The sequence below is a fragment of the Leptonychotes weddellii genome, chromosome 7 (assembly GCF_054177405.1).
Source record: "Leptonychotes weddellii isolate Sample4059 chromosome 7, ASM5417740v2, whole genome shotgun sequence".
Taxonomy (NCBI): Eukaryota; Metazoa; Chordata; class Mammalia; order Carnivora; family Phocidae; genus Leptonychotes; species Leptonychotes weddellii.
In genome coordinates this window covers 118,983,598-119,003,845 of record NC_138375.1, presented here as the reverse complement: position 1 = coordinate 119,003,845, position 20,248 = coordinate 118,983,598, and the positions used below count along the sequence as shown (strand labels likewise).

General features: G+C 34.9%; 1 protein-coding gene across 1 annotated transcript in view; it reads left to right on the top strand.

Annotated features, from left to right (window-relative positions):
• The window catches only part of ADAMTS19 (ADAM metallopeptidase with thrombospondin type 1 motif 19), a 214,333-nt gene that overhangs the window by 115,016 nt on the left and 79,069 nt on the right, over positions 1-20,248 (top strand). Inside the window, exon 10 of the mRNA XM_081825619.1 lies at positions 19,236-19,376. Coding sequence (XP_081681745.1) covers positions 19,236-19,376 — 141 coding nt within the window. The remainder of the gene's footprint in view (positions 1-19,235; positions 19,377-20,248) is intronic.

Sequence of the window (20,248 nt, the reverse complement as noted above, 5' to 3'; positions counted from 1 at the left end):
GTACCCCTTCGGATCCCTACATTTGTATCTTTGGGGTAGATACCCAGTAGTGCAATTGCTGGATCATATGGTAGCTAAGAGCATTCTTTTTTAATCAAATACATTGTTAAGATTTCTATAGTTCTTTTAGTTAATGTAATCCTGTTTTTTCATGTTTTTGAACTGCAAATGTTTTTAGTAGTGAAATGTCATTTTTTTATTATTTCTTCTGTAACTTTTTATAGTTAGAAGGGCCTCCTCATTCTAAAATTTAAAAAACACATTTTTGTCTACTTGTTTTATATTTTCTTCTCTCTCTCCTCTCACATTCTTCTCTCTCTCTCCCTTTTTCACCATTGAGCACTAGAAGACCACCTAGAACCTATTTTAGTGTATGTAGTAAAGTTCTCTCCATTAAATTTGATTGTTCATTAACTGCTCAATAAATTATCTTACTGTTCAAAATGTGGTCTCTGATGATGTAAGGGCTATCCCAGAATACAGCATATTGCTTGCTTCATTGAAAAAGTCTTGAAGAAAGAAAGGGAAAAAAAAGAAAATACAGTCAGCTGAATTCAACTGTGTGCTTAGTGATATAGTTGATTTATATTGTAATGCCAGCTATGTTAGAGTTTTTTTGTAAATTTTTACAAATTTACATCTCACTTAGGTTTCAAATTCTTTACCATAGGCCAATTTGCTTTCATCATCTGGAATTCTATAGCAGATAGTGGTGACCTAAGCCAAGTTGCATTCAACATACTCAATGTCAAGCTAATGGGGTTCTGTTATAGTTGGGGGTTTGGTTGTTTGTTTTTTTTTTTTTCCATTAACCTGAAGGAAAACCTGTTTGGGCTTCTAAACACTAAAGAGAAAATTTTGGCTTAGACTAGTATTCAGTCTGGTGCCAAACTGCCAATGGAATTCAAATCCATACAATAGGAGTTTTATCCATGGGGGCTATCCTAATAAATTAATCCTTCACTTTGATCTATTCAGTGGTCTTAAAATTTCTAGATACAAATCTGTAAAAAAGAGTTCATCTAATGGCAGCCAGGGAGGGCACAGACCACACTCTGAGTAGCCCTGCCACATAATACTTATTCTAAGTTAGTGCTACATTGCAAGTCATGTTTGAGTTGGTAGAGAGCCCAGTATTTTTATTTTTAGCCTAAAAGGTGGTCTGTAATTGAATTGTATACATCTGTTCTCATATATTTGTGAAGTACTTTTAGCTGTCAATTCTGAGACACAATCCTTTGCCAATAATACAAGTTGTTTTTTTGTACAAGTAGTTAGTGGTGTTTTAGATTGTTTTGTTTATATATATATATATATATATATATATATATATTTTACATATATATGTTATAACAAAAATGTCAATATATTATATGTATCATATATACATAATACATATATGCATATGTAATTTATATAACAAAAATATAAATACATACCATATATACATATCACATCCTTTTTTCTTTATGGTCATAAATAATTCAATCCTCTCTGTGAATTCCAACCAAAAGTAAAATAGCCTCTCATATTGGATAAGCTCTTACTAAAATTTATCGCCAGGTCTTAGATATTGTAAATATATAAATTATCAGGGAAATAATAGTTTTAAAGATAATTGTTAGTAACATAACCATATGAGTATTTTTCTGACCTTGCTAAATCTGGAGAGTTATTGAACAGCAAAACTACACTGACTTAGCACATCGAGACCAAAGACTCTTGCTCCCACCTGCAGAAGGTAGTAATATTAGCTTTATCTTAGAGAAGTTGATTGCCAAATCTCACACAGCTAATTAAGTGCCCGCATGGATGCTCAGAGTCAAGCTGTCCAAACCAGAGTTCATGTTGTTAGTCTGTACTATGTCACAAATCCTGAAAGATACTTTTTTTCAAGAGACGGAGAGTGTGTGCGCTAGTGGGGAGGGGGAGGGACAGAGGGAGAGGGACAGAGAGAATTTCAAGCAAACTCTATATCCAGTGCAGAGCCTGTTGTCGGGCTCAATCTCACAACCCTGAGATCATGACCTGAGCCAAAATCATGTCAGTCTCTTAACCAACTGAGCCACCCAGTGGCCCCTGAAAGATATTTCTGAGTACTTTAACTTTACTCAGCTTACTTGTGGGCTAGCTCTGTATTATCTGTCCCTACCTTATCTCTTCAGCCATACCTCACACTACGCTCCCTCTTATTGTCAGCACTGCAGCCGCATTATTATCTCTTACTGATCATAATTCATATACCATATCAATAACCATTTCCTACAGGATGTGTTCTGTGTAGGTTAGTCTCTCTATTAAACACTTAATGGCACTATCTCTTTATAAATGTACATTCATTCATCATTCAAAGGCTGTAAGCTCCAAGAGGTAATGAACCATGCCCGTTTTTTATTATCGTGGGATTCCTAATGCATTTGCTAGTGCTTGGGACATACTAAGCATTCAGTAAATATGTATAAAATAAGTGAATGCTTTAATATAGTAATTTTCTTAGTAAAATATTCTTATGCATAGAATGTCAATGAAAATTTGTTAGAGAAAAGATGCTATATGCACAGACTGTTTAGACTGTTTTTAAGTATTGTATGAAACTTTTAAGAAGTTATCAGGTAAAGTTTTTTAAAAATAATGTGTATTTGTAAATATACCCAAGACCACATGGAGTGAGCCTTTATTCCATTATGCAGATACAGAAATGACTCCCCACAACCTAGAAGTGCTTCCCCCCACATCTTCCTATCACAATAATTGGAAGCTCCATCCTTCTAGTTGCTCAGTCAAACACAGTGAAATTATCCTTAAGCCCTCTGTTTCTCAGTCTCCACATTCAATCCACCAGTGTTGAAGCTGCCTTCATAATATGTCCATATTCTGTTTATATCTCACTAATTCTACTGTTGCCATTCCAGACCAAACCACCATCGTCTCTCAGGTGGATTATTACTAACAGGGTTCCAGATGCATTAGCTTCTTTTCTGTAACTCAAAACACCCACTTCAAAGCCTTTGCCTTTCTTCTTCAGGTATCTGCTCAACTATCACCTTCTCAGTGAGACCTTTTTGTTAACATTTCTTAAAAATGTAGACATACCCACAGCCTCAGCTTATGACCCTCTGTCTTCTTTTATTTTTTTCATAAAATTTTTCCAATTCCAACTATATATTTGTCTATCTATCAATCTATCTGTATGTGTATAGTGAATTCTTAACTCCTTAGTTCACTATAATATTCCCAGCATCCTAGAGCAATAGTACTTGCATACTTGGCACAGTATGTACTCAAAAATGTATTTATTAAGTGAAGATAAATTTGTTATTTCTAAAAGTGTAGTTTGTATAACCTCCTGTGCTCTATTGAAGAGCTGAATATACAAATGTACTAATTGTCTGGCAGAAATGAAAAAGAATATTCTTTTTAAGGAACTTCATTTTTATATCTAAGTAATATGTTGGCATTTCCTTTCACATTAAAAATTCACATGAGGATTCACATTAAGATTTGGATTGAGTGGAAGTTGAAAAGACATTAAAGTCTCCCATTCCCATTACAAATGCTCAAAAATCCCAAAAGGAGAATTTTTTATATAAATAGCCAGGATAAAGAGCCAGAAGGAGAAACTTACACATGCTAGAGAGGTAGGAATCTTTCCATATGAAAGAGCTGGAATTTCTCATTCACCGGGGGCTAAATCTTGGTCCTGGATGGAGGAGCTGAGGGTTGAATGCACTCTGGTAAATGGGAGCCGAAGTTTCATAGCCCCTTACATGGCAATGTGTATTTCCAGCCTGCTGGAAGCAAGTAGCTTGCTTCAGGACATGGAATGGAAAAAAAAAAAATCCATCGAGATCAAACAGATTGTAATTACAGAGCTTCAGAGCATAAATGGACACATTAACAAAACAGTTAAATAACCACAATCATAGTAGGAGATTTTTGTTGTTGTTGTTTTGTTTTTTGTTTGTTTTTGTTTTTTATTTTTTTATTTTTTTAAAGATTTATTTATTTATTTGAGAGAGCGAGAATGAGAAAGAGAGAATACATGAGATTGGGGAGGTTTAGAGGGAGAAGCAGGCTCCTCGCCGAGCAGGGAGCCCGATGCGGGACTCGATCCAGGGACTCCAGGATCATGACCTGAGCCGAAGGCAGTTGCTTAACCAACTGAGCCACCCAGGCGCCCCAATTTGTTTTTGTTTTTTAAGTAGGTTCCATGCACAGGTGGAACCCAACATGGAGCCCAATATGGGGCTCGAATTTACAACCACAAGATCAAGAGTCAGTTACTTACCCAACTGAGCCACCCAGGGGCCCCAATAGTAGGAGGTTTTAACACAGCTCTCTTTAACTGTTAGATCAACTGAACAGAAAGATCTCTGTGGAAGAGAAAAGATTTGAACAACTAGAAAGATTGATATACTGGGCTAGATATAAAACTTGCAGCCAATTAATAAAGAAAACCTGCTCTTTCAAAACACCAGATAAATATGAAGAATAAGGTATATTGTTATATTCTGTAATTCTGAACAAGTTTCCTAAAATTAATATACAGATGAACTTTTCTTATCACAACACAATTAAGTTAAACAAACAATAACAAAAAGAAAACTAAGAAATACATACATTAAGAAATTTATAAGCATACTTTTGAAAAACCCATAGATCAAAGAAGAAAGCATTAGGGAAACCAGAAAACATTCAGTTTTAAACAATAACAAATATACCACTTTGCATGTTTGTAGCATTGAAGATAAAGCAGCACATAGAGGAAAATTAGTAACTTTAAACATATATATAAAGATTAAATTATGAAATTAATGATCTTAAGTTTTCATATTAAGAGGTTAGAAAAATAACAACAAATTAAAAGGTATTAGAAGAAAGAAACTGCAAAGAGTAGGAACTAATAAAATAGAAAAATGTGATGAAAATGAAAAAGTCAAAATTAGATCTATGAAAATGCAAATAATATTAACAAATATAAAATTAATTAAGGAAAAAAATGCACAATTCATCAGTATTAGAAATGAGAAAAGGTGGTATAACAGATACCAAAGGTATTAAAAAGATACTATGAAAATACACTGAATACTGTCATGACAAAAATTAAAAGCAGATGAAATGGGAAAATTCTAAGAAAACATAATAGAAGGACATAAAGCCTTATAACCGTCTAAAGAAATTGTGTCAGCACATTAGAATCTTCCCAAAGAAAACACCAGTTCAGACATAGGAATAGGTTCGATGAATAAATAATGCTAATATTAATCTAATTTTTCTAGTAAATAAAGGAACCCCCTACAACTCCTTATTTGAGGCTAGTATTAATGTAATATAAAAATCAATAAGGGGGGTGCCTGGGTGGGCCAGTTAATTAAGCGTCTGCCTTTGGCTCAGGTCATGATCCCAGGGTCCTGGGATGGAGACCTGCATCGCATCAGGCTCCCCGCTCTGTGGGGAGCCTGCTTCTCCTTTCCTCCCTCCTTCCCTCTCTCTCTCTCATGAATAAATAAATAAAATCTTAAAAAATTAAATCTTAAAAAATATAGAAAATAAAAATAAAAATCAATAAGTACAATTATAAGGAAGGAAAGCTACAGTCCTTTCTTATCTGAGAACGATGAAAAACACATTTTCAAAATAAAGCAACACTGTAAACAAAGTAATACAAGGGAATAAAGTTGGCTTTGTGTCAGGATAGCCAAGGTCATTTGTCATTTAAAAATCTTATTCCCCACGTTAATAGATTACAGGTAGAAACTATAGTATCTCAGTAGATGCCTAATAAAAAATCAACAAGATAAAATTTAATGATGTATATTTACCAAAATTGATGGGAAGCATTTTTTTTTTTTAAGTAGGCCCAGGCTCAGCATGGAGCCAACACAGGGCTTGAATTCGCAACCCTGAGATAAACACCTGAGCTGAAATCAAGAGTCGGACACTTAACCAACTGAGCCACCCAGGCACCCCTGGGAAACATCATTCTTAATGGTGAAATATTAGAAACACTTCTACAAAATTGAGAAAATCACAAGGATCTTACTACATCCAAATATGTACTGGAGACACAAAACAAAGCATAGCAGAAAAATAAATAAGAGCTGTAGAAATGAAAATGGGAGAAACATACCTACTTTAATTTGCAAATGGCGTGACTCCCTATAAAAACATGATGTAATGTAGAAGTAAAGTATGGAATTAATTTATGAATTTAGTAAGATTATTAAATATAAGATAAATACACAAAAATCAGTGGTCAGCACAAAAATACAAAATGCCATTAACAAAGAGAATACTATTTACTGTAGCAATAGAAAACACCAAGTACATAGGAATGAATCCAACAAAAAGTATTATTAAATTTTTTTGAATGTGTCAATGAAAATATACCATGTTTGTGGATAAATTTATTCTCTTCAGGTGTCAATTCTGCTGTAAATGATTTAGAGATTCATGGAAATTCCAATAAATAGACCACCATAGCTTCTTATATTGTGGTTGGCAAATGTTTTCAAAATTTGTATTTAAGTACAAATAGATAAAATAACCAAAACTTAAATGGAGAAGGAAGAGATGGCAATAGAGGCACAGATAGAGAAAGATGAGGAGAATAATGTGGGAATCTTTCCCTAACAGAAATCAAGACCAATTTCAAAAGTACAGTACCTAAGACATTTTGACATTTATGCAAATATGGACAGATATGGACCAATAGAACAAAATACATAAACAGGTTTATGGCTACATGAAAACCTGATACCTGAGCAAGGTTTGGCAGATCAGTAGAGAAAGTTGACTTTTCAGAAAAATGTGATGATGCAGTTGGTTTACTACATATATAAAAATGAAATTGGATACCTTCAGATTACTCATAAAAGTCAATTCTGGATAAAATAAAGACTGATACATAACAGACAAGACTTTTAAGAGAAAATATATGACACTATCTTTAGGACTTCAGGATTGAAATGATTTCTAAAACAGTACATACTTTGTGTCTTCTTTTGAAAGCAGAAACACGATACCTGATAGAAAGATTTGACATGGATCTTAGAATTGATCAGATTGTTAAGACTTTTTATTTGTGTGATGGTTTCCCTTAATGCTTAAGTTGTATTAGACTACGTAACACATATAGACACACACAAATATATATAATATGTGTAAATGTATATATTACACATACTTGTTTTCATGAAAATGTTTCATAATTTAAAAAAAATTAAAACTAGAAAGGAATGGCAAAATGAGCATTATTTGTATAACTGGAAAACTCAAGACAACCTACTAAAAAAAAAGCTCTATTAGAACAAGAGAATTTTTTTGGCCTGTTACAAAAGTATATGAAAATTTTTGCTTTTCAGTATATAAGCAGGAGCCACTTGGACACTATAAAGAAAGAAAAAAAATCCAATTATATTGAAGATAGCAAAAGATAAAATAACACAAAAATAAAAAAGATAAAATACCTAGGAAAAGACTTACAAAAAGAAGAATTTTTATCCACGCAGAGAGTCATAAAAGTGGTTTAAATAAATGGAAAGGCATTTTCGGGTTTGGGATAGGAACAGTCAATATTATAAAATGACAATTATCTATATATAAATTTATTATGACCTGCCCAAAAATGCCAATATAATTTTCTTTACTTTTTTTTTAATTAGAGATATCAGTTTTATATCCCATGTGGAAAAATCAATATAAGAGATTTGTTGTTAAAAAAGAAAAAACAATGGGGAGGAGAAGGGTGAACTCTATCAGATACTAATACATTTCATAATAGATAAAGCAGTTTGTGTTGGTGCTTGAATAAAGAAATAAGTCAATGGAAGAGAGAGTAAAAAAAGTAAACTTATAAGTAGGAAAAGATGTAGAAATGTAGCATATAATAAAAGCTGCACTTATAATCAGTAGAAAGAAATGAATCATTCAGTCAAAAAAATAACAGGAATCTGGGGCGCCTGGGTGGCTCAATTGGTGAAGTGTCCAGCTCTTGATTTCAGCTCAGGTCATGATCTCAGGTCATGAAATTGAGCCCCGCATTGGGTTCCACGCTGGGCATGGAGCCTGCTTAAGATTATCTCTCTCCCTCTCCCTCTCTGCCTCTCCCACCTCCCCACAAACACTTGCACTCTCTCTCTCAAAAAAAAAAAAAAAAAGTATACAAATACAACAGGAATCTGATTCTATACCTTATATATTATATCAGAACACACCAAAATGATTGTGTACATTGACATTTTTTGTTTTGTTAGCTTTTTTTCTTTTTCTGTCTTTAACTAGGGAATGTCTGTCATTCTAGATAAAAAATCTAGAAATATTTAAGGAAAAGTCACATAAAATTAACAACTCAAATATCATTGCAAGGGAAGAAATACAATGGTCAGAAGATAAATCACAATCAGTGAGAGTATTTTCAAGATACATGACAAAGTAATATTTTCCTTAGTATAAATAGAGCTCATATATATCAATACAAAAAATGACAAAAGCCCCGTTAGAAAAAATGGCATCACACAGCTCATGGAGGTCTATCCATGGCTTTTATTTAAAACAAAACAAAACAAAACAAACACAAAACTTAGCATCATTCATAGAATGCCAGTTCAGACCACAGCAATTCTCCTTTCACCTATCAGATTACATAAATCTTATCCATATTTACTTCCACTGTAAGGACCATTTCCTTCCCTTGGCAAGAAAACTCCTGCCTTCCTCCCCATTTTCTCTTACTTTATTTCAGATCGTTTCGTCACAAAAGTACTCTGTGGATAGTTAAATCTCTTAACATATGTTCTCATAGGCTCTCTGTAGTTTTCATTCCTAATTTTTTCACTGTTGTATGTTTACATTATTTGTATCATTATTTGATCTCTCAGTGTCTAATTAGATTGTGGTTCCTGAGGACAGGGGCTGTGTCTTGTTTTGTTTTGGTTTTTTGTTTCTGTTCTTTTTTGTGGCTGTTGTTATTTAACATTGTCTAACACCCTTCTATGTGCTCAATAAAGAGCTATTAAATGATATTTTGTTAACAGTGTGAGTATAAAGCGTTGGAATGTGTGGGGAAATAGATATTCTTATACATTTTTGAGAGGAGTATAAAGTGCCACACTATTTTTGGAGGCCATGTGGGCAATAGTTTTCCAAATTTAGAGGACTGCTTGTGCCTACATTTTCAGCTCCTTTTGCCAGCTTTGAGTATAACACGTTTTAAATTCTAATTTAATTTGTATTTGTGTTTCTCTGCTTACTAGAATAGTTGAACATCTCACGTTTTTCTCAGTAGCTAAAGTTGGTCCCGTTACTTAAAAAACATGCAGCCAATAAAAATGATCCTAAAGACTTGAGAATGGTCATTGTTTTACATTAATAAAACAATATTTATTTTTTGGCGATTAGCATCTGGTGGCTCAGTACTTTCTTTTCCTATACATAGAAAATGCCCTTTTAAGGTATGTTATATTTTGAAATAGTCCAAAGGTCCTAAAGTTGTGGACAAAACTGTTTGTCTTGAGATTGGTATATGACACAGTTTTGTAATTTGATTTTAGCACATTTATGAGGACTTATACTTGTAACAGTGTCAAGAAAATAAAAAAGCTCTAGCAGAGTTCTGTATTTTGATAAGTTAAAAGAAAGTGCATTAAGCATATATAATTTATTTACTGACGAAGACTTTCATATGGTAATTAGATTGCTCACTTTGCAATCTAATACATAAGTGGATAAAATTACATAAGTGAGGGGAAATTATAAATCACGTCATTATAAAAACACAGAACATTTTTTGATATGGCCAAAAAAATGCTTATGTGTTTTTGGATTTTGTTTTACTTGTTGAAGCAGGGGAAAAGACTGGTCTATATTAACTGAACTTTGGCGTGGAGCCCCGGCTTTTCCACAAAATTGGCAATTCAGGAGTTTGTTCAGAACTGGGATAATGAGGCAATAAATATGCAAAGTTAGCTCCTTGAAGGCAATAAATATTTGGGACACCTGCTAAAGTTTTAAGTATTGCTAGCATACCAAGAATGCAGATGTCTTGTGAACTAACAAGCCTTTGAAATCAATGACATTTGCTTACATAATCTGCTGGTAATTTTGCCTGGAATAGAACCAAGGGTAGGACCAGACCTGCTTCTTCAGATATCTGCATTTCTCTTACTGACATCAGCTGTCAGTTCTTCAGTTGAGACATCTGAAACATCTTTAACTCTTTCTCCCCTTAATTCCTCTCATAATCAGTTGCCAAATTTTACTCATTTTTTTTTCATTTTAATTTTTTAAAATTTTTATTTATTTTTTATTATGTTATGTTAATCACCATACATTACATCATTAGTTTTTGATGTAGTGTTCCATGATTCATTGTTTGCGTATAACACCCAGTGCTCCATGCAGCATGTGTCCTCCTTAATACCCATCACCAGGCTAACCCATCCCCCCAATCTCATCTGTCTGTTACTTCTGTCATTCTTCCAGGCTTGGACTATTGCAATACCTGCTTCTTTGGTCTTTACGCTGTAACACTTTATCTTTCGGATCTGTCTCACCCATTAGTTCAGAAATCTTTATTGCCCTTTTCCTCCTAATAAGTGAACTCCAAATTTTTTTTTAAAGATTTTATTTATTTTTGACAGAGAGAGAGAGAGTGTATAAGCAGGGGAAGCAGCAGGCAGAGGGAGAGGGAGAAGCAGGCTCCCCCCTCAGCAGGGAGCCCAATGCGAGGCTCCATCCCAGGACCCTGGGATCATGACCTGAGCCGAAGGCAGACTTTTAATGACTGAGCCACCCAGGTGCCCCAGGTGAACTCCAAATTACTTAGCCTTAGATTCATGAGTTTTATAGTGGTCCCTGTCTACCTTTCTCACTGTATAATCCACTTCTCTATTTCATGAATGCAAACAATCCATAATTTTCAAACTTTGTCTTTCTTAATGCTTTTTTCTTATTTCAACTCCCAGTCCCACTGATTTATATCTCTTGCAATTTTACTTATCTGTTAATGGCCAAGGCAAAAGCTATCACTTTTCTTTTTTTTTTTTTTTTTAAGGATTTTATTTATTTATTTGAGAGAGAGAATGAGATAGAGAGAGCATGAGAGGGGGGAGGGTCAGAGGGAGAAACAGACTCCCTGCTGAACAGGGAGCCCGATGCGGGACTCGATCCCGGGACTCCAGGATCATGACCTGAGCCGAAGGCAGTCGCCTAACCAACTGAGCCACCCAGGCGCCCCTATCACTTTTCTGAAATTAGACCTAAAAGTCTGGCTGGAAAAATATTTCCTTTTTTAGCTCCTTTGTACTGTTTATTGTAAATACCACTTAATTTCTAATATATACTGATTTGTACTGATATTTACAAACTGCTACACACATATCTTACTGAACAGCAGTCTCTTTGAAAACAGACTTACTGTCTGATACATTTTCTTCTCCCACAGCACAATGTTGAGTGCATTGTACGTTAAATGTGTTTGAATGAGTAAGCATTTGTTGTACAAATGCTCATCTCTTGGGCAGTCCTCTTGAAATTCAAAGTAGAGGATAGCTGAGTTCCAGAAGTAGAAATGAGGAATTAGTTTGGGTCAAGGAATGCAGTTGCCTTAACTGAGAGGAAAAAAAATGTGTAGTTTTATAACTATATAAATATAAATATGGCAAGATATTTTTGGTACCTGATGATATTTTGTATTCTTATATAAAATTAACTATTAGGAAATGCAATACTTACATTATGTATCAGTTATGATGAATCTACCTTGAAGTCTGGGTACAGGCTTATCCAACATTTCATGTGAGTTCTGAAGTCAGGGACTTGGAAGGGTCAAATCCAGCACTTCAGCTAGTTAGATTATTTAATCTAAAATTCTGCTAATTCAGTAAGAAGCTAGCATATGCCCCAGGAGACATGCTGTCAAACCTAAATTTGCCTAATCTCTCTCAGCTTGCCAGAAGAGTACTTTTCAGAAGGGAGTAAAAATTTTGCTTTTCATTCTACATTGATTTGCATCTACGATAAGAAAGAAGATATATTCTAAAGGTCAGTAGACAAACAGGAAAAAGTAAATGAGAAATGAAGATAAAGGCATTACATCATAATCTAGGACTATTAGGATGGGAATGCAGTAGCTAATAACAAATTGCTGTAATAGTAAAAAATAAATAAATAAATATACCCTTACTCACCCCTAGAAATCCATTGCTCCTTAAAATGTTCAAATTTAATTATTCTTTAATTAATGTTCCTTGACCCACTAAAATTGTTGATGGCCACATGTAACTACATTGTGCTCTTTTACCACATTGTACTCTTTAGGATTCCCTGTAGCCGAAGTCACAAGTATCTTCCTGAGGTACACATGCCTTGGTTAAGGTTAGAAACTACTCAGTGGGCAGGTGCTAGGGAAAACATATTAGAGCAATAGACTTGGGCTTGAATTCTTGTCATGCCAGCTACTCAGTGAATAAACTTGAGGCAAGTCAATGTGTCTGTACTAATTTTCTTCATCCCTACAATTTGGATAAGTTTTCCTTTCAAGGTTCATTGTTCGATTGTTCATGCTTTAATTGCATGGCATAGTGGTTGACACATAATACAGAGAGCATGAATAATAATAATAATTAGTAGTAGTGTATTTGTTTTTATGAAAAGCTGTAATGTAAAAAGGAGATCTTCAATTTCCATTGACCATATATGTCTCTCTTCATTCAAGGAACTGAATTCACATCCTTCAGAATTCTTACTAGATTGGCAGGAAGTGAGCTTATTATGGAGACCCTTATAGACCACTAACACAGCTTTTGCATTTGATACTTTATTTAGACAGTGATACCAGTTAGAGTAATAAGTAGTTTGTCCAAGTTAATAATCATAATGGGCCTTCAGCCAGTATAGATGTGGCAGTGTTCCCACAACAGACTCTCTCCAAATGTAGGTTTGGATGTCAGAGTGAGTAGGTGGAAGAGGGGGAAAAAATCACCCAGCTAATGAAGGGTCTTATAAGAATTGGCTTTCTGTTTGCATTTCTCTAATGTATCTTGGCAAATGTGTGGTCCAGAGTCAGGCAAGCAACCTTCCTTGAGCAGATCCTCTACAGACTTTTCAGGCTTATAATTTCTCTAAGTCAGGAAGAGGCCACATTAGTTTCAACTTGCTGTCAAATTTACAGAATATTTAGTTGCTTCTCTGATTCTCGATCACGGTAAGTCTGTAGACATTTATTTAATGTTAAGAATTCTTGTTGTCCAAGCACTTAAATTCTAGATGGCGAGAGCTTATATGTATTACTTAAAATTTGCCAGAAAAAGAAGGTAGTTCTGATATGTATACCTGCCATATATTGGAAAGCCACCAAAGTTAACAATCATGGGAAATATATGCTAGAATTTACTGAAGAGTCCTTTATATAGGAATAAGGTCTTAAAATTTGGGTTGCATTTGTAAATATAGATAATATGGGGAAAGCATTTTGATAAGAAGGGATTGTGCAAAAAGACAGGCAGAATTAACTGTTCCAATAAAAATTAGGTTGAAGTCAGTTTACAGATCACTTGAAAAATAAGATAAAAGCTTGGGTATTTGTCCTATAGATCATGGCTTCTTACAAATTTTGAGTAAGCATCATCAGAAAACAAGTTAAAATATAGTTTCTTGGGCCTTATCTCTAGATAGTCTCTTTCAATCCACTGTGGCAGGACCCAGGACTCTGCATTTTAACTAACCCAACATCAGCATGCCCTAGGATTTTGATGTACATGGTTCATTATTCACATTTTCAGTATCACTGCTTGTCAAGGAATACTGAAATATTTGCAAGGTGGGGTGGCACCTGAATGGCTCAGTCAGTTCAGCATCCAACTCTTGGTTTCAGCTAGGGTTGTGATCTCAGGGTCATGAGATTGAGCCTTTCCTCAGGCTCAGCACTCAGCAGGGAGTCTTCTTGAGATTCTCTCTCTCCCTCTCCTTCTACCCTCCCACCCTGTTCTCTCTCTCTCTCAAAAAAAAAAAAAATTTGTCTAGGAAACTAGTTTTTTGTATTAATGTATTCATAACAAGCTAAAGTAATTAAAGCATGGTTTAATAAAGCAAAAAGTTAACAGGCATGAGGCTAGTCAGACAGACGTTATGAGAGTCCAGAAGTGAGGAGAATTAACACTTGTCCTGGTTGATATAACTAGTTGTGGAAAGGGCGGGATAGGTGGGAGAGCTTTAAGGAATACAGAACTAATAGAATCCAGGCATGGGTTCACTTCCTAAGAGCAAAGAATAGTGTGTCCTAACCCCAGTAGATGGTAAACCCCTTGAGGGTAGGAAGTGGATCTTACTAATTTTTATGACCCCAGCTCAGTACAGCACCCAGCACACAGTGCATTCTCAACAAGTGTTTGTTCAGTTCCTAGATAAACCTGTCTTATAATGTACAGCAAAGTCGAAAGGAATCTCACTTTCAGTACCTCTACATTATTTTTTTTTATTTTTGACACCATGGCTGACTTGCTTTACCTTGCCTTTTGACTTCCAATAGAGGTTCATATTTAATTGTTTTATGAAAACTGAAATTTAAGTGATTAAAATTACTTAAAATCTAAAAAGTAATAAACATATTTTGATTTTTTTCCCATGAGCAGTGAACTTATATCACATCAGATGCAGCCACAGAATTGTATGAAATTGTCATTTCATGGAAACATAATACACTTCCACTTAGACATTGTGACAGTTTGTTTCTTTTTTTAAAATAAAATTTTCCATATAATATATGGCTTTTAGTGGGAAATAATACACCATGACAAAATATTTAATATAGTTAGCACAAAAAAGTTTACTCTTCTAAAGAACTACTGTTTACAAATCTGATCCTTTCCGAATTATGCAAAATTTGTGAGTGAATTCATAAATGTTCTCCTCTCTAACTCTTTAAACATCAAAAGGGACCATCTTCAAAATCCAAATGTTTCTCCAGCTTTCCGCAGGATATCACAAAACTTCCTGGCAGTGACTTTTAAACAAGTTGAGAAGTTTTATAAGATAAAAATATTTTTTCAGTTGACTTGACAACCATGTACAATGTTAGTGGAGAGTTTATTTGCCCAAGGCTCTTTGTCAAAATGAATTTAAACTGAGATTATTAAAATGTAGCTCAGTTGCACAGTATGAGGAGAGGTGTTGCTAATGTCTTACTTCAAGAATGTTTTCCGTACAATGCATGGGACTTGGTTTTAGAACTATATATTTGGAGGTGTATTTCTGCTATCAGAGAAGAGACATTTAAAATTATTCAGGAAACAAAAAAAAAATTATATGCATAAATGGAGAGTTTTGATCCACTCTGGTTTGGTTGTTTAGAGATCTCTCTGCTTGACCTTCGGACTGCCTGGCTCTGAGTCCCAACTCCACCATTAACCTCTACCCATTCCTCATGTATAGAATAGAAGTCATGATAATAGAAACATGATGGGGATATTGTGAGGATCAAGTGATATCATCATTGTTAATGATTAATACAATGACTGGTGCAGATAAAGGTTCACAGTTTGTTTTATTTCAAATCTGTAGAATCAGAACTAAGCTATGTTTCCTGACAGTTCCAGATGTGTGGTTGAAAGAAAAAAAAAAAAGCCCCATCCCAATTTAATGATAATCTTTTCTGTTACAAGTTAAATAGCTTTAGGAAAATTGAACTAATGGTAAACAATGCTTGAATCATCAGATCTCTCCATGGCTAGAGCTAATTTCTTACATGAGAATCAGGATCCCAAAAGGAAAATGATCATCTGGATGAGAAGTTGTAATCTTCCCAATTTGGAAAATCACATTACACTACTTTGGGAAAATCTCCAAATTGCTAAATCTTGGAAACAAAACCTCTCCTTCTCTCAAATGGACATATTATTTAAGAAGTTTTATTGTTTCTGAAAAAGATCAGTTGCTTTCAGAAGTAATAGCATTTGTGTATGGTTTGAAAGACTGTACCACCACAGATGGAAGAGCTGAGCATGTTCCACAGGGCAAGTGGCTGTTGATAAAACAGGGTCACCCAGCAACGTGTGTTGCCGCCAGAATTCCTCCCTTGTGGAGGTGAGACAGTGATCCTGGCAAGGACTGCGTCCAAACCGTACTGTTAGAAATGCATTAAGGCATTTTATTCAATTTGTGAGATTCTGCCTTATTTGCAATTTCTTTTTTTTTTTAAGATTTTATTTATTTATTTGACAGAGAGAGAGAGCACAAGTAGGCAGAGTGGCAGGCAGAGGGAGAGGGAGAAGCAGGCTGAGCAGAGAGCCTGACATGGGGCTCGATCCCAGGACCCTGGGATCACAACCTGAGCCGAAGGCAGATGCTTAACTGACTGAGCCACCCAGGCACCCCAGCAATTTCTTTTCTTAATTTAACATCAAAGCAAAGTAAATTCTTGCCGTGATTCTTTACTTGGTTTTTCCTTAAAGTCCACAACTTCCCCCAAAGCAACTTCTACAAATAACAGCAAATTTCACATAATGATGTTTATCTTTTTGTGCTTTTTGACAAGTTAGAATGATGAGGTTTCTCTGATTTCTTGCCCCCATTAAAAGAATCATTATATATATATTCCATTATATATATATTCCAGGCACTGTGCAGGCATTTTACATCATCCTCATGTAATTTTCCTAACAACCAGTTGGGAAAGTATATTTCATAAATGAGGAAACCGAGGCACATTTCTTTATTATTATTTACTTGTCTCTAGTCCCATGAATAAGGGGGCGGGAGATACAGAATTCACATCTCTTTCAACTTCAACATCTTTCACCGCACCTCCCAGTAACTAAACTGGTCCATACCTACTCCACATCACCTCTTACTTTTCCTCTTTATCATTAAAGTATGAAAAACATTTATCTTCCTAATCTGTCAGTCATCCTATTAATGTGTGTTGATACAGACCTTAAAGACAATTAGAATAGGAGTGAAAAATATGATTCAACATAGAGCTGAATTTTTCTAACATGAAAATATGGAAAATGATATTCAGTCATATATTTTCAGTTTTATTTAGACCAGAATTTTTGGAGTCTTCAAAAGTTAGCAAACAGTGATTTCCTCATTCATTATTTTTAACTCAGAAGTTAATTACTTATTCCAGCCATATTTTCTTCTTTCAAAACATGTTAAATATAACAATTTTGATTCAAAGTTTTAATTCATCTCAATGAAAAAGTAATTTGATCATCATGAAAATTTTTATTTTGATTTGAGAACACATACGTAGTCTAGTTGTGATTTCCCTTAGCAGCTTCCACACAATTCTTTTATTAACATTTTAAAATATAATGTAGCTATTTTAGCTATTTGTTATTTTTACTATAAAGGACTACTTTATTGTCTAGATCATACAGAATGAGAAAAGGGAACCCTTAACTATCCTGCCATCATTTCAAACTTGACCTGTACAAAATCAAACCTTTCCTCCTCCTGTGTCTTCACTATTAACCTTCACTATGAGAATTCAGTGTGGATTATATGAACGTTTTCCTGCAATAGAAGTGATTCTAGGGGCGCCTGGGTGGCTCGGTTGGTTAAGCGACTGCCTTCGGCTCAGGTCATGATCCCAGGGTCCCAGGGTTACAGCATTTTCTACATTGCATTATCCATTTTAACTTCTGGTTAATGCTGCAATTTCTTGAGGATAGGTCCTTGCAGTAACAGTGTTGTCCGCAGAATCCGATGTTAGGACAGAGTACACATACATAAGATGGAAGTTAGTGAAAGAAAACCTCATGAAGGTAATCAACAGTATCCTTGAAGATGAAGTAGAATTTATCCAGGCAAAGACATTGAAGGAGAGACACTTTGGACAGGGCAGGAGAGGGAATGGAATTCGTAGATGCCAAATGTATCACGGCCAGTCACATGATTCTAGAGGCAGCCACCTAGCTACAGACTTCACCACTTTCCACTCTCTCACTGTAGAACCTTGGGAAAGTTATTTCTCATCAGCAAAAATGGGGTTTTAATAGTCCCTACCTCGTAGAGTCTTTAATTCAAGCTTATAAACCCATTTGTATGGTGTGTGACACACAGAAAATGCTAAATGACAATTAATTGTAAAAGAATAAGAAAGAACATACTGTTTGCGACACGAGAAATCATTTACTGAAAAGAAAATGCAGTAAAGGATTTGGAAGAAGATAAAGAGACTTTGTACCATGTTAGAGAGCTGGGAAGTGCCATGGGGGTAATGCGGAAGGTAATGGCAATGGGTTGTGTTTTAAATTAACTTCACTGGGGCAGAGTAGAAGAAAAAGAGAGAATGTTGGTAAAGATTAGAGCCCCGGAGCCCAATAACGCCGTAATAATTGTTGAGACTAAATACTTTATAATCCTTTTTAATAGTAACAAAGGAATTGAAAGGAGGTGACAGATGAGAGAAATATTTGGGAAGTAGAACTGGCAGGACTTGCCCTCTCACACGGAGTAAATAAAATAGCCTGGGGGGATGATGATCTGAGAGAAGGGATAAATGACCTGAAGATTCTTGATTTGGCAGACTGGGTGGCCAGCAAAGGCACAAAGAAGAGAGTGAAGGAAAAATAGAATATAGGAGTAAGTAGAGGTTTGAAAGAGAAAATAGTGAGAGCAGTTTTTCCACATATTGAATTTAACATTCTCCTAGTACATCCATTTGGAGATAAGTCAGATTTTTAAATAGAGTTTCAACTTAAAGCAACAGCTTCAAGATTCACTAGAAAAAATAAAGATGGCCAGGAATGGGAAGGTTTCCCAGGGACAGTTTTTGTTATATGATGAGTGGAAGAAGGCAGTCTAATGAAGCAGATGGGGAAAATAATAGTTTTAATGTGGTTTCAGATTTGATAGAAGGTATGAATAAAGGATCTCCAGGCAAGAACAAGAATTTTGTATGGTTGAATAGAAGCTTAACTATTTCTATGTGTTTCATATATACTACTCTGTGAAAAATTTATCTACAGATCATTTTGATAAAGGAGACTAAATATGTTATTTACCAGATAGATTGGGAAAATGTTTTTTACTAAATAAAAATATTTACCTTTAACAAAATAACAAAATTTTAAAAAATAAATCAATCTGAAACCTGGTTTTATTTTTGACCTTTTAAACCAATTCATCTCCCATTATTTTAAGTATTTATCTGTTATTTTATTGCCATTAAAAAAGTTAAAACATACTTATCTAATGTAATTTTTTATTTTAATTATATTCTGAATCAGCATGGGCATTAATCATGACAATGACCACCCATCATGTGCTGATGGTCTTCATATCATGTCTGGTGAATGGATTAAAGGACAAAATCTTGGTGATGTTTCATGGTCCCGATGTAGCAAGGAAGATTTGGAAAGATTTCTAAGGTACTGAGGTCATTTACTATTGTTGTATTGTCAATGTTTACCTGTGCCTGCTTCTGCTACCAACCAGGGAAGATGGCACGGTAGAGTGGAGAGGACACCAGATTAAGGATCAAGGCAGTCGGTTTCAATGCTGGCTCTCCCACTGACTCATAGTGTGATTTGGAACATATTATTTAACCCATCTGCTTCTTAGTTTCCACATTTTCTTATAAAAGAATGAGCAAGATGATTTGTAAGATTGGAAAATTATCTGTCACAGTATTTAATTGCCTCTTCAAAATTTCCCCGTGGAAACATTCTCATTGCTCATCACTCAGCACATCCATTATCACAAAGAACCTCTTTAACACAAGCTCCACTCTTTCATTGTGATACTTCTAAACTCTGAATTTTTTTCATTAATACATCGTTGTCACCATTATAATAGTCCTCATTCTCGTCTTTCCCACTTTCAACAGCGGGAGCAGTTTCTCTCTGGTTGGAAAAAGAAATGAAAAATATTATTATTGTTTTATTTTTCATTTTAAAGCCCTTGCTATTTACTTATCCCTTTGGTATTAAAGGAGCAGTTGAAATAGTACATGATATACAAAGTGAGTGAGAGATGCTTCAAGTATGCACAAGTCTCACGAAGGTAGAGAGGAGCACCTAGCTAGCTAAGTTCACTATACAGATAAATTTTATTCAGGTTTCCATACCATTTCAATTGGCAAGCCTGTTTTTTCTGTTCAATGAATATTAAAATCCACCACAATACAATGTTTTCTACCATACCATAACTCTGGTGTGAGCTATGTGCAGTACATTCTGTGAATGATGTAGAGAACAGTATGCAGAACCTGTAATACCTAATCTCACCACCTCACTGCAAC